This window comes from Saccostrea cucullata, unplaced genomic scaffold (assembly GCF_032062105.1).
Source record: "Saccostrea cucullata isolate Sc308-1 unplaced genomic scaffold, CSIRO_AGI_Scuc_v1 ctg348, whole genome shotgun sequence".
NCBI classification, from domain to species: domain Eukaryota; kingdom Metazoa; phylum Mollusca; class Bivalvia; order Ostreida; family Ostreidae; genus Saccostrea; species Saccostrea cuccullata.
The window spans coordinates 463,581-478,591 of NW_026933269.1; the positions used below are offsets into that span (position 1 = coordinate 463,581).

At 31.7% G+C, this 15,011-nt stretch overlaps 1 protein-coding gene across 1 annotated transcript; it reads left to right on the forward strand.

Moving 5' to 3' along the window:
* The first annotated feature begins 360 nt into the window (after positions 1-360).
* LOC134237848 (uncharacterized) lies at positions 361-8,236 on the forward strand. Its single transcript, XM_062719990.1, has 7 exons — positions 361-365; positions 3,670-4,322; positions 4,695-4,774; positions 6,210-6,365; positions 6,690-6,836; positions 7,207-7,378; positions 7,887-8,236. Exons 1-7 carry the CDS (start codon positions 361-363, stop codon positions 8,192-8,194), a joined length of 1,521 nt encoding a protein of 506 aa, XP_062575974.1. The 3' UTR covers positions 8,195-8,236.
* The last annotated feature ends 6,775 nt before the right edge of the window (positions 8,237-15,011 follow it).

The window sequence follows — 15,011 nt, forward strand, 5'->3', positions numbered from 1 at the left end:
GTCGTTGGATTTTATATACACACAAGCAGTGTACATGGTGGAATCAATCGAGGCAGTTCTGCCAAATCATAATTTATTTAATTAAACTGTTGTTAGTTGTTACCTGATATTTATCATTAGCACCAAAGTTTGGCTTCTCGGCGTGTCGATCATCTATCGCCTCGAGGTAAACAATGCAATCAATCATGGCAATTGAGCTTGGAGACAAAATAAGATTAAATTATACATTGTGCAACGTGTATGTGATTGCAACACCACGGTAAAGTTGACGACTGTTTACTTATATACATGAATGCTAAAATTGCGTTCCGTGCTTGACTAACGGGTGAAACACAATATAGGGGACAGTAAGGTTGCACTATGGGGTAAAAAATTAATGTCTTCGTTTTGCCCCAAAAACATTTTTTCTAAAAAGTAGAGTATCTTAAGGATTTCAAGCGTAAACGGTTTTGTGAAATTCACATTAGAACTTTGTTTTTTACAAGCTGATAATAACCTCATTTTCACAGGTTACGGACACTACAAGTGTTGTTTTCTTTGAAATAAATATCAAAAACTGTTTATAAGCTCTAATTTTTTCAACTGCTTACAAACAAAGAACATATATAAATACAAAATAAGGACAAAATTTTGACTAAAAAGGTGACATTGTACTTAAAAATTTAAACAGTTCTTACTTCGTACATTTTTGTTCAAAATGGTAGTACATGTATTTCATTTCATGTGAACTCTTTAAAACCAATATAAATAAAGAAAAAACTATTTGTAAATAACACTTTTTATGCGTTTGGTGGGATATAAATACTTCCATTAAAATAGGACATTTCATTTTTATAAATTTTCTAAAATTATTTGATAGCTTCATTAAGTTACGGACACTACAAAACCCAAATATTTATGATTGGCATTTGGTTTGTGGTAAAAAAACATTTTATGAACTTCTGAACTATTATAAATCAGATTTAAATGATTATTAAATACAAAGTATATACAAATTAGCTATTGTTTCAAGTAAAAACAATTTACTTGCAGAACTAATGCCAATAGAAAAAAATCCACTTTAGGAAATCCTGAAACTTCCTTCTTTCACATAACTACATGTATTTATCACTGAAGTGCAAAAGAAAAGTTTTATTATTCATTAAAGTTTTATGAAAACTATTTAGAATGTAGGTACAATGATCAATGATGTCAATTAACCAAATTTAAGGGTTACGGACACTACACAATACTTTAATTTTTCACATATTTGTGGGTGAAGTTTTTGTTTTTAAGCCCTTTTCCTATCTTTTTTCAGCATTTTATTTCTTGTTTCATTTTCTCCTGATTTTTTTTATTCTTCAGATCTCAACTTCATCTGTTACAAGCATACCATAACCAATATACTTTGAATAAATATATACACAATGTCATGTAACTTTAGACAGGTGTTATGCGTAAGTAGAAAAGTCAAACCTTGAAGAATAAAGCTCACTAATATTTCTTCAATTATTTTTTCTTTTCTTCAAACAGTTAAATATACAATACTTTATATGAAATTGGTGTAATTTTAGCTGTTTTCTTTTTTGAAATTGTTTGTAGTGTCCGTAACCAAATTACTTCCCAACTGTTTAACATTTTGAATGCAAATTTACCTGCATTTAACACATTTTAAGATTTTACCTAATAAGCAACTAAACAATTGAAGCAATATTCACAAAAAATATGGTTTATGTAGCTAGTGATAATAATTTCAAACTATTTTTATATGTCATTGTGGGTGTCCAATCATTATTTTAGTACTTGCAGTAAAGAAAAAAACCACATGATCTAAAAGAATTCCAACTAATAAACACCTTTTTATCTCTACATTCAATAATACACTGTTTCAAAAATTTATCTGTAAATTCTATGGAGAAAAAATAAAGATATTTTATTTTGCAACTTTTGGTTACGGACACTACACACTCTACAAGTCATTTACAATAGGATAAAACTATACCTTAAATAAAGGAAGTTCAACAAGATTTTCTTAAATGTAACACCAGTTGACTTAAACAATGAAAAAATAATGACATGCTATTTGACTTAAATCCTAGGATGTCAATAGCATCTGCCAATATTAAGGTGATGTAACACCAAGGATCTTGTATATGAAAATGGTGCAATCTGGGTTTCCCAAATTAGTTGCAATATCAAAATGAGGGAGAAAAATAAAGTACATTGACTAACTTGTTAAACAAACTTCTGACCCTTGTGAACAAATTTGCATTAGTGTTTTTACACTGCCTGTTTCAAACTGCCTCAAATTCAGGTTACGGACACTACAGGGTTTTGTAGTGTCCGTAACCACATTTGTAATGAAAACAGACAAACAGTGCTGATGATCAGGAAAATTACAAAACATCTCAGCATCTATATGAGATGCCTATCTAGGAAATTAGTAAAGATATTTATAGAGCTTTCCAATTTCACAGAATGAAAGTGGTTACGGACACTACAGTTTTTTGTAAAACCTTAATTTTCCACATTAAAACATGATGAAATTTCATTTCAATTGTTACATTAACCCAACTTTTTTCTGTAAGTAACAGAGCATTAATACTGTGATTTTAGACAGAAATCTGAGAAAATAAATGATATGGACATTATTTTTATTTGGCATAATGAGAGGGGTGAAATTATGTCAAAAATGTATAACATTGCACCCCTATTACATTTTCCATGATATCTTCAAAAGTTGTCATTCAATCCTGAAAATTCAAGCACCAAAATAATTTGTAAAATAAATTCTAAAGTCTGATAATGATCATTGGCATGAAAATTTATGATATATAACAATAATTTCAATTGAAAAATGGTTTAATTTCAAAGCGCAACCGCATAACGCTAAAAAAGGGTCATTTTGGGGGTACATTTATTGCATTTACTTAAATATTCTGTTAAAGTTAGATCAACAAAATTTTGCACACAAGTCCTTTATAAGTATGCCTATAAATGAATTATGATAAATTACATGTAAAAAAGTTAACATTTCTAAAAATCGTGTATAACAATGTGGTATTCTTAATGCGCCCTATATTGTGTTTCACCCGTAACCAAAAAGTCAAATACGGGCGTGGATTAAAAAAGAATAATACATGTATCACATTTAATATATCTTAATGACAAGTAAAAGCGCTAAAATTTATTTGCGCCAATGTATTCCCAATCGCGTTTGCGCTAAAATACGTATGCACTAAAAATTCTAGTTTTACAGCTAGTATTTAGATCAAACATGATAATCTAAGTTTTCAGTTTAAACCTTATATTCTACTATGTATAAATAATCTGTTATAAATGAGCTTCTATGTGACAAGTCGGTAAAAGAGCTCTATATCTCATTTTTTTTTGTAAATGTATTAGACCGACTATAGATAGAATTTACTACTTCTACTACATTGTCATGTTCAGTCAAACAGAAAAATTTGTAATGTGAATAAAAGTCTATGTATATGTATGTTGTCTCAACCAAACACATTGATGGCCAAGTATAATTTTTCACCTGTTCATAAAAGAGCTTTAAAAAAGTAACGATTATTGATTGTTTGAAAATAGCAATTGGTTTTTTATTAAGACAAGATGAATCACAACAATATGCAATTTCTTACTGCAATATGCATAATATAATATTTTCAATTTTTTGTTTAGAATAAAAGAGTTACTGACAGCAGAGGACAGGACACAGTTATCTACATTCATTGGTAAGAGCAGCAGTTTTGAATTGCTGTATAAAATAAGTCGTGATGGTTGTTCGGCGTCAAAGTTTCACCAGTCCTGTGATAACAAAGGTCCTACGGTAACTGTCCTTTACAATACTGAGAATAGCGTGTACGGAGGATTTCTAGCTGCAGACTGGAAAGAAGGACATTCTTCGACAATTATTTCGGATAAGAAAGCTTTCCTTTTTACATTACACTTCAACGGTGTTTCAAAACCACGAAAGTATTCCGTGATTAAACCTTCTCATGCTGCATTTGTGTCAAAGGAATTTGGGCCAACCTTCGGTGCAGGGAATGTCCTGGATTTTGTGGAATCTAAAAGTTTTGCAAAGGATCGAAGGAAACTGTCCGCGTACGGGAAATGGGAATTGCAGAATTACCACTTTGAGGATACAACCGTTGATCTACTAACATTTTATGGAAGTGTGGAACCAATTGTAGAAACCTATGCAGGAACCCCCTTTTATAAGCTTAATGGAAAGGCTGATTTCAGATATGCCTATGAGAGAGGGAAAGAAAGCATGAATACAATAAACAACGGGCACATGTGCGTGTTTGATTTGGAAGTGTACAAAGTTAAAGGTTTGAACAAATTCAATTCTTTTTTTAAAACGGCTATTTATTGTTTAAGTTTTGAAGCTCAAGTTTTTTCACCATTCATTAATTTGTTCTGATGTTTGAAGCATTTTAAAGTTTGATATTATTATTGGTCTTGCTATGAAATCTCTAAACTTGATACATTTTAATTTATGAAGCTATCTCTTACATGATTTCTTGTATTTTCCTTCTCGTATTTCATTCAGATTTCAATCTGAATAGTTCTCCCAGGAACAAAAAAAAAAAAAAAAACACAAGGACAGGAGAAGTAAAAATTCAAATTCGAGAGAGATCATAAAAACTAGTACTTTGAACTTGTCTGAAGTAAATCAAAATCCTTTCTGTTTTCTTTTTCAGATGTTACAGTCGGTAAAAGTTTACATTGTCCAAATCTATCCAGTAAAGCATGGAGAGATCCTCCATTCTGGGATGAACAGGTAAAATTATCAAATCACCATTTTTAGATCAACATAGCCAAAGGCTTAAGTGAGCTTTTCTGATCACATTTAGTCCGGCGTCCGTCCGTCCGTTTAGCTTTCTGTCTGTCCGTCTGCCTGTAAATTTTTTAACCACACTTGCCGCGAAGTATTCACTGGTAAATTTAATGCCATTTTCGCAAAAACCAGTGGGCCAAGAAAGATGAAACTTCTATGACAACATACTCAGACAGTGTAGATTCAAGTTTCGTCAAATCATGATCTCCGGGTTACGGCGGGGCTGCAATAGACGATCAAAGATTTACATAGGAATATATAGAAAAGTCTTTAGAAAACTTCTTCTCAAGAACCACTGGGCAAGGAAATATGAAGTTTTTATGAAAACATCCATAGGTAGTATAAATTTTATTTCAAATCATGACCCCTTGGGTAGGGTGGGGCCACAGTTGAAGATCAACGTTTTAATTAGGTATACCGTAAGAGGGTTGGTGGTAATAATGAACTCAAAACGACTGCTAGGGCTCGTACTTTTTATTAAATAGTAGAAGCAGAAATATTGCCAATTCTGAGGGAATACTGACAAGCTCCACTCATCATGAAAATAATGACTGGGAGTCCAGATAAGATGATAACAGAAGATGAAGAGAGTCTCAGTAAGAATTAGATCAAATTCTCTCACAACCAGAATCAATAACCTCTCTGATAAATATCTGGACAAAGAATAACCAGAAAGACCAAGAACATTTGGAGGGAATTTGACAAACCAATAAAACGCAAGAACACAAAACTAAAACCCAACAGAAACAAATGACTTATAGGATTTATGGCCTGAACCTTAATTATAACCATAAAGGCAAATACATGTAACAGGGTAGCACTGTATGTGACACCTGAATGACCATACATTTATCTAATAAGCTGAAATAAAAAAATACATTATACAAAGAGAATACAAAATAATTTGATTTTTATTAATTAATAAGAAATTAATAAATAAATCATCACTCTTTCAGTACTAGTACAGTAAAACTCAATTATAACGAAATCGCTGGGAGCTATGAAACTACATCGCTATAAACGTAATTCGTTGTATCCGTATAAGTAATTCGTTAAATTTCAATAGCTAGGGATCTCAGATAAATAGAAACAGACTCATTAGAAGTTGGGATGAACTTCTGTATTGTAGAAACCTGCTTTAAAAGAACATATATTAGTTTATTTGACATATGCAAACAAAAACATAGCATACCATGAATATGGCCGGGGCATATAGTGTTTGACATGTCCGTTTTCCGTCCTTCTGTCCTTCTTCCTTCTGTCCTTGCGTCTGCTCTTCCGTCATACTTTGCGGTTAGCTTTGTTCAAAACTAAGTTTCAAAGAAACTATCCAAGATATTTTAATCAAACTTTATATGCTGATAGATATTGATGAGAGCTGGAAGACTCTGGGTTATCTGAAGTGAATATCTTATTAGTAGGTCAAATTGGAGCAGGAAAATCCAGTTTTTTCAATACAGTGAACTCAATATTCCGAGGGGAAGTGACAGCTCGGGCATGCGCAGGAAACTCACAACATAGTCTTACTACAGTTGTAAGTAATGTTTCACTCTTTATGCTCTTGAGAGTGTTTTTATAAATTATTTAAAGTGTGAAACGGATTTTTTGTGAAACTAATTTAATAAAGAAACATTTTTTTTTAATAACTGATGAAATTCTTTTCTAAGTTTATTCTTACACGACCGAAGAAGTCGATTTTTTATAACGTTCATCTTTGTTTGTCTGATGAAATGTTTAGAAAAGGTTGCCAGTATTAGAAAAAAGATTTATAATTAAGATAAGTATAGAAAGAAATATATACTTCAAACTAAAATACTTTATAAAGTGAATTGTACAATGCTTTTCATTTTGCAATTAGTATCGAAAATATCGAATTCGAAACCCGGAAAGTTGTGGGTATTTAAACTTCCGCCTCTGTGATACACGTGGAATTGAGGACGATATGTGCATCAAACATCAGGATATGGTATCCTTATTAGACGGACAACTCCCTGATCAGCACAAGGTATTAAATGTAGCTAATACATGTATTATCTGTATTAGTATTTCATACAATGTAAAACTGATCAACTAAGACGACACTTTAGAAAAACACACAATTAACAAAAATCGATATACTAGTATCTTAAAGTACAAAAATTAGTTTTGACTTCCACATTTATACGAAATAATCCTTAAGCGAAATCAAATCCACAACGCAGGTTTCATTCATGTAATACTGAACACATGTTGAGCATACTTTCTGATACTGGGAACGAATCTGAAGCTATCGATTAATTTTTTTTTCGTTTCAAGTCGCTAATCAGTATATTAATTATTAAGTTAATTTGCTTGATTATAAAGTACAATGTATTTTTATACTCTTTAATTCTTAGTTCAATCCTGCGGCACATGCTACAGAAAAGGATCCTGGTTTTAAGGCCAAACCTACATTTAAAGATAAAATACATTGTGTAGCTTTTGTATTGGATTCAAGTTCAATTGATGTAATTCAAGAATCAGTCTCGCAGAAACTGGCAGAATTTCATTCTCTTATGATTGAAAGAGGTATTACATTAATTTTATCAAATTAATTTAAATGATGCTAAACAAGTTTAGAACTCAGCTTTGAAAATTAGGAGTGTAGATTTCTTGGTAACATGACATTCTTCATTTCATTTGAAGAGAAGTAACTTTCTTTTATCCAAGAGTATAAAATATTGATATATTATATATGAATTCTTTTTAAGTGCGGTTTTTAGATGTTCCATAGATATATGCACGTGCAGTTATGACACAGAGTGTCATATAAGTTATGAAAACTAATAAACCAACGAACCTCTTTTTTTATTCTAATCTTTAAAAAACACTATTTAGTATTTACCACAGGAATAAATTCTCTTCATTATTTTGCTTTTTATTTATAGTAAATGTCAAGGTGTAAACGATTTTTGAATTGAATTGTAGAAATAAGCTATTTGAGTTCTTGTAATTATGTTAGATACCTTGCTCGAACAAAAAATTGATAATCAGTAACATATTGGATTCACTGTTAATTGAGGGTGTCTTATTTTAGGAATTCCACAAATAGTCTACTTGACAAAGTTGGATAAAATCTGTCCATTTGTGGATGAAGACATTCGCAGAATATTCAGCAGTGAGGCGTGCAAACAAGCTGTTGACAAAGCAGCTGAGGTCATAGGACTTCCACGCTCTCATGTATTCCCCGTCAAGAATTATGAAAAAGAAACCCAGCGGCAAATTTCAGTTGATATTTTGGCGCTATCAGCTGTCAGACAGACGCTTGTTTATGCAGACGACTATCTCGAGGATCAGTTCGAACTCTCACAAACTGAAGAGCAACTTCAGCTTCTCAAGCTGTAGGATTCCTGTATCACATTTTAAAAATATTCTTCATATTTTGATAAACAAAGGCCTTAGAACAAAGAGGCGGCTTACCCCTCCCCTTATTTTAAAAGGTGCACATATTGCCTACATTGAAAATTGAGGGAATAAATTTTGACTAATTAGTTACCGTCGTAACTCTTCTCGTACATTTAAATATTTCTAATTCTTCTACAGAATTTATAACAGAAATAAAATTCAGTCGACATTTAAATGATCGGGGATCTCTGCAATTAGGTCCAGTAAAGCTGATCATTTAAGCACCTCATTTGCCACTGAACTAAATCACAAGCAATAACGAGTCAGTGGGTCTATTGTTGAAAAAGGAAAAAAAAGAGCAACTTCGGACAAGATTGTAATACCGTTTATCAGGTTTTTTCGCAGAGATCATTTTTTTTGCATTTTTTGCGACCATTGTTAATTCGCAAAATGTAAATCACACAGAAATTATACCAACTATACTGTGACATAATTATAACATTACCATTTAAAACAAAAAAAAAATCTTCAATCGTAAAAAAATAACTTAAGCAAAATATAAACTGTACTAAATTACCCCTTTTTCGCAAAATTTCCAACACGCGGAAAGAAAACGGATATACGGTAAGATTCCAAAAAGCCATGCATTGTAAAATTCGCTTATGATAGAAAAAGAAGTTTATAGCAAAATAGTGAACAAAAATACAAGTTGTATTTATTTCAGCTCGCAGTAAGGTGATACTTCAGATTGTTATGATTTACGATTTAACTACCGGAAATGTTCTCAACATCTATAACCCTACTTCCAAATTTAAGATTAAGGAACCAACGGATTGAGTCAGAATTACCGTTTTGTATCTTACAACAAACATGTACGTAGTGGCTAAAAGAATAATTCATCTAAGGATCTACACTGCTTTGGATCCTGAATCAATAGTGACCAATTTATTGTTAATAGAGCAGGTCTTATTCTGAAGTAACAATATAGGTAATACCTGACGTGCTTAGAATGCTGAATGTGACTACATTATCCTGATTAATGACCGAGTACCAGTAAAAGGAATTAGACATAGGTGAAAATTTCCATCGCCTGTAAAATGTTTATCAATAATTGCATTAAACTCTTTTAAAACAACAGTTTCGGAAATCAATGTTGAAAAATAGTTTGCAATAGAGATGCTAGACTCCTCCCCAACATTAAAATAAAAAAAATATTTGGACATCATCTAAGAATGTTTTATGATTCGGATGTAAAGTTAAGATTCATATATAGAGTTTGATTTTGCAATAAAGACACATTTATTAATCTGATGCATATGAAGAGAGTTGCTTTAAAATGCCGTGTTTTTACTATATCCTCAATTCAAGTTGCCAGAATAGACTTGTTGGCTAATTTCCAAAGTACTTTTAAAACAAAACAAAGTACTTTTAAACCTACCTTTTACCAACCTTGCATGAACATTGTATTTAAAGATAAATACTTCACATCTTTTTTTCAGTTTATTATGGGCGTTGCCTGTTGCTAAAATATTTGTTGAGATTACCGATGTCTGTTTTTGAAGGCTATTCTTCCAAAGTGCTGCAATTTAAACTTTATAGTGATTGGTTTTCAGAAATTGTTATAAAATACGAGTCGATCGTTTTAAAATACGACGTACTTAAGAAGTACCAATAAATGAAATGTTTGCATGGTTTTTTAGCATTTCACTTTTCCTAACGTGGATGCTCTTGATTCGGTCAAAATGCTATAGGATACTTATGAAAATTCTATTAATAATAAAGTATTGTGTTATTAACGTCGTCATCATTAGTACGATTTTAATATTAATTTAGAAATATTTAAAAAATTGTCTAACTTTGATTTGTAAAAAATAACAAACTACAATGTAGTTTTATTGTTTCTTCATTGAATTGTCAATATATTTTCATTAAAGCTGCAAAAAATGCTTCTTTATTTATTTTTACTGATTTGTTTTTGGAGTTCTCCTCTCCAAAGCATTCGAATCTTGCAGCTCCGTCAAGTCGTACTTTGAATAAATATAAGGACATTTTGATTAGAAATTTTCATAATTTATATAAAGATATAGAATAAAAAATGTTAATGTTTCCTTTATGAAAAATATTAAGGTGCAAGGCCGTTAGGTAATTATAGAAGCAAAGGTACATGTAAGTCACCGTGTGATCTGAATGTCAATGTGAATATTAGTTTATTCACCATATCTTAAAAGTTCAATGGTTTGAGCACCTGCAAGTTACGCTCGAAAATCTATGCTTAGGTCTTAGTTGATCGTAAGGCCATTAGAGTGAAATCAGAGACTTTCATAATGCTCATAATTTTCTTTGATTTCGAGGTGTGGAGCGACTGCCGAATTCATAACAACCAATAAATGTAAACTTTTCATATATTATTTCTAGATATTATACTACAGCGAAATCAAATATGCACAGGTCAATATTTTCCCTCAAACTTAGAAAATCTGAACCAACGAGAATATGTGATTTTACAGAATTTACAGTCTAAATTGTCGAAGGATTTCCTCTTATTTCCGATTATGACAAGGATCACACAACTGATGCCACTGTCGGCTGGTGATGCTCACTCCGCAATGGCACCCGATCTCACTCTGAAGCTTAAGAGGTCTGTGTTTGCTCTGCTCCAAGCTTCGTATTGTTATTTGGACTTTTGAGCTTGAATACTGTTTGTTATTTAAGACGTAATTTATGGCAGAATGTCACAATGTTAATAGGCGTGGCGATATCAGTCAATGTCATAGCTCAGAGGAAAAAATGTTGCTATGATCAACTAGAAGCCAGCAGTTTAAGCAAAGAATCAAACATGACTTTTGAAGTTAAACATGGGCTAATTTGAGAAATAAGTCACGATTTTTCACCACATGTGCAACAAATATGATGCATATTTGTATTTAAAAAAACATAGATATAAGAAAATGAAGGAATAAAGCAAGTAGTATAATTGAACTTCATGCTTATACATCTTACGTGCTACAGATAACAAACTAACGTATCAAAGGTAAGTGGGAAATCCAATATTCTGTTTTTGATTTCATTCTTTAGATTATATCATAAAATTTTCAATTAATTTCTTTATTGATTTTTGGCAACATTCAAAATACATTAGAAGTATTCAGCTAAAAAAATTTAAAAATTTTTAAAGTGTACATTCTTTGTCAAAATGTACACTACATTTCTTTTTTTTATTCTTTTTATTGTCAAGATATTAAAATATCCCAGTCAGCCCAAGCATTAAAACATTTACTGAACACAAAGATTAATAAATCAAACAATTTTTTAATAATCGCCAATAAAAAAATGAAAGATAGAAAAATAAATAAAATAAAACTGTAAATTTTTTGTCCTATGTACAGAAGATATTATTTTGAAGATTTTAATTATTATTTTATTTTATTACATTATTTTTGTTTTTTTAATATTTTGAACCGGATTTAACGTTAAAATCTAAACAATCAATAAAAACTCTAAAAAATGTATCGTGTTATTTTGGTCTTTTTGTTCTTATTTTGACCTTTCACTTTTGAAAACAATTTTGCCGAGTTTTCATTTTGCTAAGACACTTTTCTGTGTAAGAAATGATATTGTTTTATTTGAATTCGCTTTGTCCTAACTTGCCTTAAAATACAATAAAGTCAAGATCACATGTAGAAGAAATTCTTAAATTTGACAAATTATTTGTCTATCATAAAGTTATATTTACATTCGCGTTAATCTGACATCACAATGAGGTTGCAGCGATGTTAGTAAAAATGCAACGATATAAGACAGCGAGAAATTCTTATATTGAGTATAATTTAGTTGCTTCCAAATATGTAAGATGTAAATATAAGGAACGTGTTTAAGCATAGTGTTAACTAGTGTGACAACAGCAAATATACCTCAACCAACGGACCCATGTGTGACTGTGAAGAATTCCCTTTTACTTGCCTCACAATTCGTTAAACAACTACAGGGTACTTGCAATGAAAATTTAACAATTGGAGGGAAACCGGAAATGCCAAATTACATAGAATGGGCTTTAAAAGAAGATATGAGAGAATGGGAACAAGAATTGGTGTCATTGCGTGGTTTAGTACAGAGCTGTAGAAAAGGTTAAATGAATTTTGTTTTCGTGTGACTTTTGATTGCATATCGTGCATGTCCAATCACGTATATGTATCATTTATGAGTCCTTTAAGTAAAAAAAAAAAACACTAATTAAAGTGAAATTACTATTTTATTATTAGTACAAAGCAATTCAACAAGGTGTTTGCAAAATTAATTCACATATATAATAAAACATATTAATAATATATTTTTAAATACAAGTATTCTTAATATTTTTATGCAAGTCCTAGATCCTCAGACTTTCCATAAATTGTCAGTTAAGTGAAATGTTTTCTTTATTCGGAGTTTGAATTTTAAAAAGTTATATAGATGATGTAAAACGTATGATCAAATCTACAAAACATCAATGAACCAAATATATCATTGTGTTTGAAATATTAATTGACCATGGTCACAAAGCAAAATTTTTTTAAATGAAAAATAGAATTTTTTGTAAACACCTCCTTCTAATTTCATATTGCCATTTATCATTAAAAGTTATTTCTTACGTGAACGACATTGAATTTAAGTGTGAACAATTCTATTTTATGTTAACTAAATCATGAACGTATTTTTCAGCAATAGTTATATATGTTAAACACTATCTTGACCGATTATCCTTAAAAAGGTTACATTGTACCTATAAAATTGACATTGTTGTACAAGTAGCATATTTATTGTCAAATTTTTATCATGTCTTATTTTTTGTTCCAACAGTCCTTCAATGAGTTTAATTTTAAGAACATAATTATATATGATTTATTTTATATGTCCTACGTATTCGTTTAACTAATTTTCAACCACATCGGAGTAATTTATTTCATAGTTGGTTTTATTTTATTTAAATTGCATCCATTAAATAGGAAATATCGCAAACTTCACTAATGAAATATTTTGTAATGTTTTTTTTAATTTAATTCAATCCTTCATATTGAAACAAACATTTAAATTTCAAAATGTATCACAGTGTATTCATGCTATATTTTTTATAGACACGTGTGGTGTATTTTATCCAAGAGACTGTCAGGACCTCTTGTTACAAGGTCACAGGGAGAGTAGGTGTACACAATTTTTCCAACGAACGAGTCTAGCTTCCAGGTTTTCTGTGATCAAGAAAAAGACGGTGGGGGATGGACGGTAATAAACATCAAATTGAAATTATCAACGTGCACATGTCTTTTTCCCTACTACTTATAATCATATAGAATCGCTATTGTACTAAATAAAAAAATGAATTTCATGTCAGCCCTCTGCATCATGTAAAAGTGATCTCATTTTCCATAACATAGAAAAGTTATAGTATACCAGGTTAAAACCCGCTTGCATACTTTTCTTCTCGACAGTGAGACGTAATTTACGCCAATATGATCGCGGCCACAATTATTCATTTATGAAAGTATGTTCGTATTTTATCTCGTTAAAGCCCTTGAGAAAAAAAAGTACCAATAAAGTTAAAAATGACAACTGTTATACAACACTCATAAACGACTTCATTTCTCCTTCCGGTATATGATAAAGTTGATAAGCTAATTTCAACAGTAAACAGTATCAGTGTCTATTATCAAATCAATGAATCAGAGAATCCAGACGTGTTTTATTTTTAGCTCACCTGAGCCGAAGGCTCAAGTGAGCTTTTCTGATCAAAATTTGTCCGTTGTCTGTCGTCGTTGTTGTTTTCGGTGTATACTTCTAACATTTTCATGTGCTTTTCATGTACCACTGGGTCAATTTTAACTTGCCACAAAGTATCTTTGGGTGAAGGAAAATCAAGTTTGATCAGATGAAGGACCAAGCCCTCTTTCGGAGGGAGATAATTATGAATAATGATTGATGATTGATTGTATGCTGTTTAACGTCCCTCTCCAGAATATTTCACTGATATGGAGACGTCACCATTGCCGGTGAAGGGCTGCAAATTTAGGCCTTTGCTTGGCACGTACGGCCTTTGAGCAGGGAGGGATCTTTATCGTGCCACACCTGCTGTGACACGGGGCCTCGGTTTATACGGTCTCATCCGAAGGACCGTCCCATTTAGTCGCCTTTCATGAAAAGCAAGGGGGTACTGAGGACCTGTTCTAACCCGGATCCCCACGGGGCGATAATTATGAATAAATTAAATAATAATGGCATATTTAAAAAATCTTCTTTCGAGAAATTTTGGGCCAGGAAATATGAAACTCATGAGGATGTATCCTCGGGTAGTGTAGATTTATGTTTGTTCGAATCATGAACCCCGGGGAGAGTGGCGGGGCCACAATGGCTAAACAAAATTTTACATAAGAATATGTAGAAAAATCTTTTAAAAATCTTCTCCAGAACCATTGGCTGGGAAAATTGAAACTTATGTGGGAGCATCCTCAGGTTGCAAAGATTCAAGTTTGTTCAAATCATGACCCCTGGGGGTAGGTCGGGGCCACATTGGCTGATCAAAGTTTTATATAGGACAAATTATTAAGATTCTTTTCCAGAACCATAGGGTCAGGAGAGATGACACTCATGTTGATGCATCCTCAGGTAGTGTAGATTCAAGTTCTTTTTTTTCAAATCATGTCCCCTGAGGGTAGGGCGAGGCCACAATGGCTGATCAAAGTTGTATGTAAGAATACAAAGGAGGTACTTTAAAAATTTTCTCAAGATCAGCAAAGCCATGGTTGGTATTATTAATATGGAATCATTCTCAGTCAGAGTTAATTCAAGG

What these genes read in the sequence shown, in the direction of transcription:
- LOC134237848 (XM_062719990.1), top strand. An exon ending in AACATAGTCTTACTACAGTT is followed by an intron (nt 6,366 to 6,689) that starts GTAAGTAATGTT and finishes TTTTGCAATTAG; the next exon opens with TATCGAAAATATCGAATTCG. An exon ending in TTCTCTTATGATTGAAAGAG is followed by an intron (nt 7,379 to 7,886) that starts GTATTACATTAA and finishes GTCTTATTTTAG; the next exon opens with GAATTCCACAAATAGTCTAC.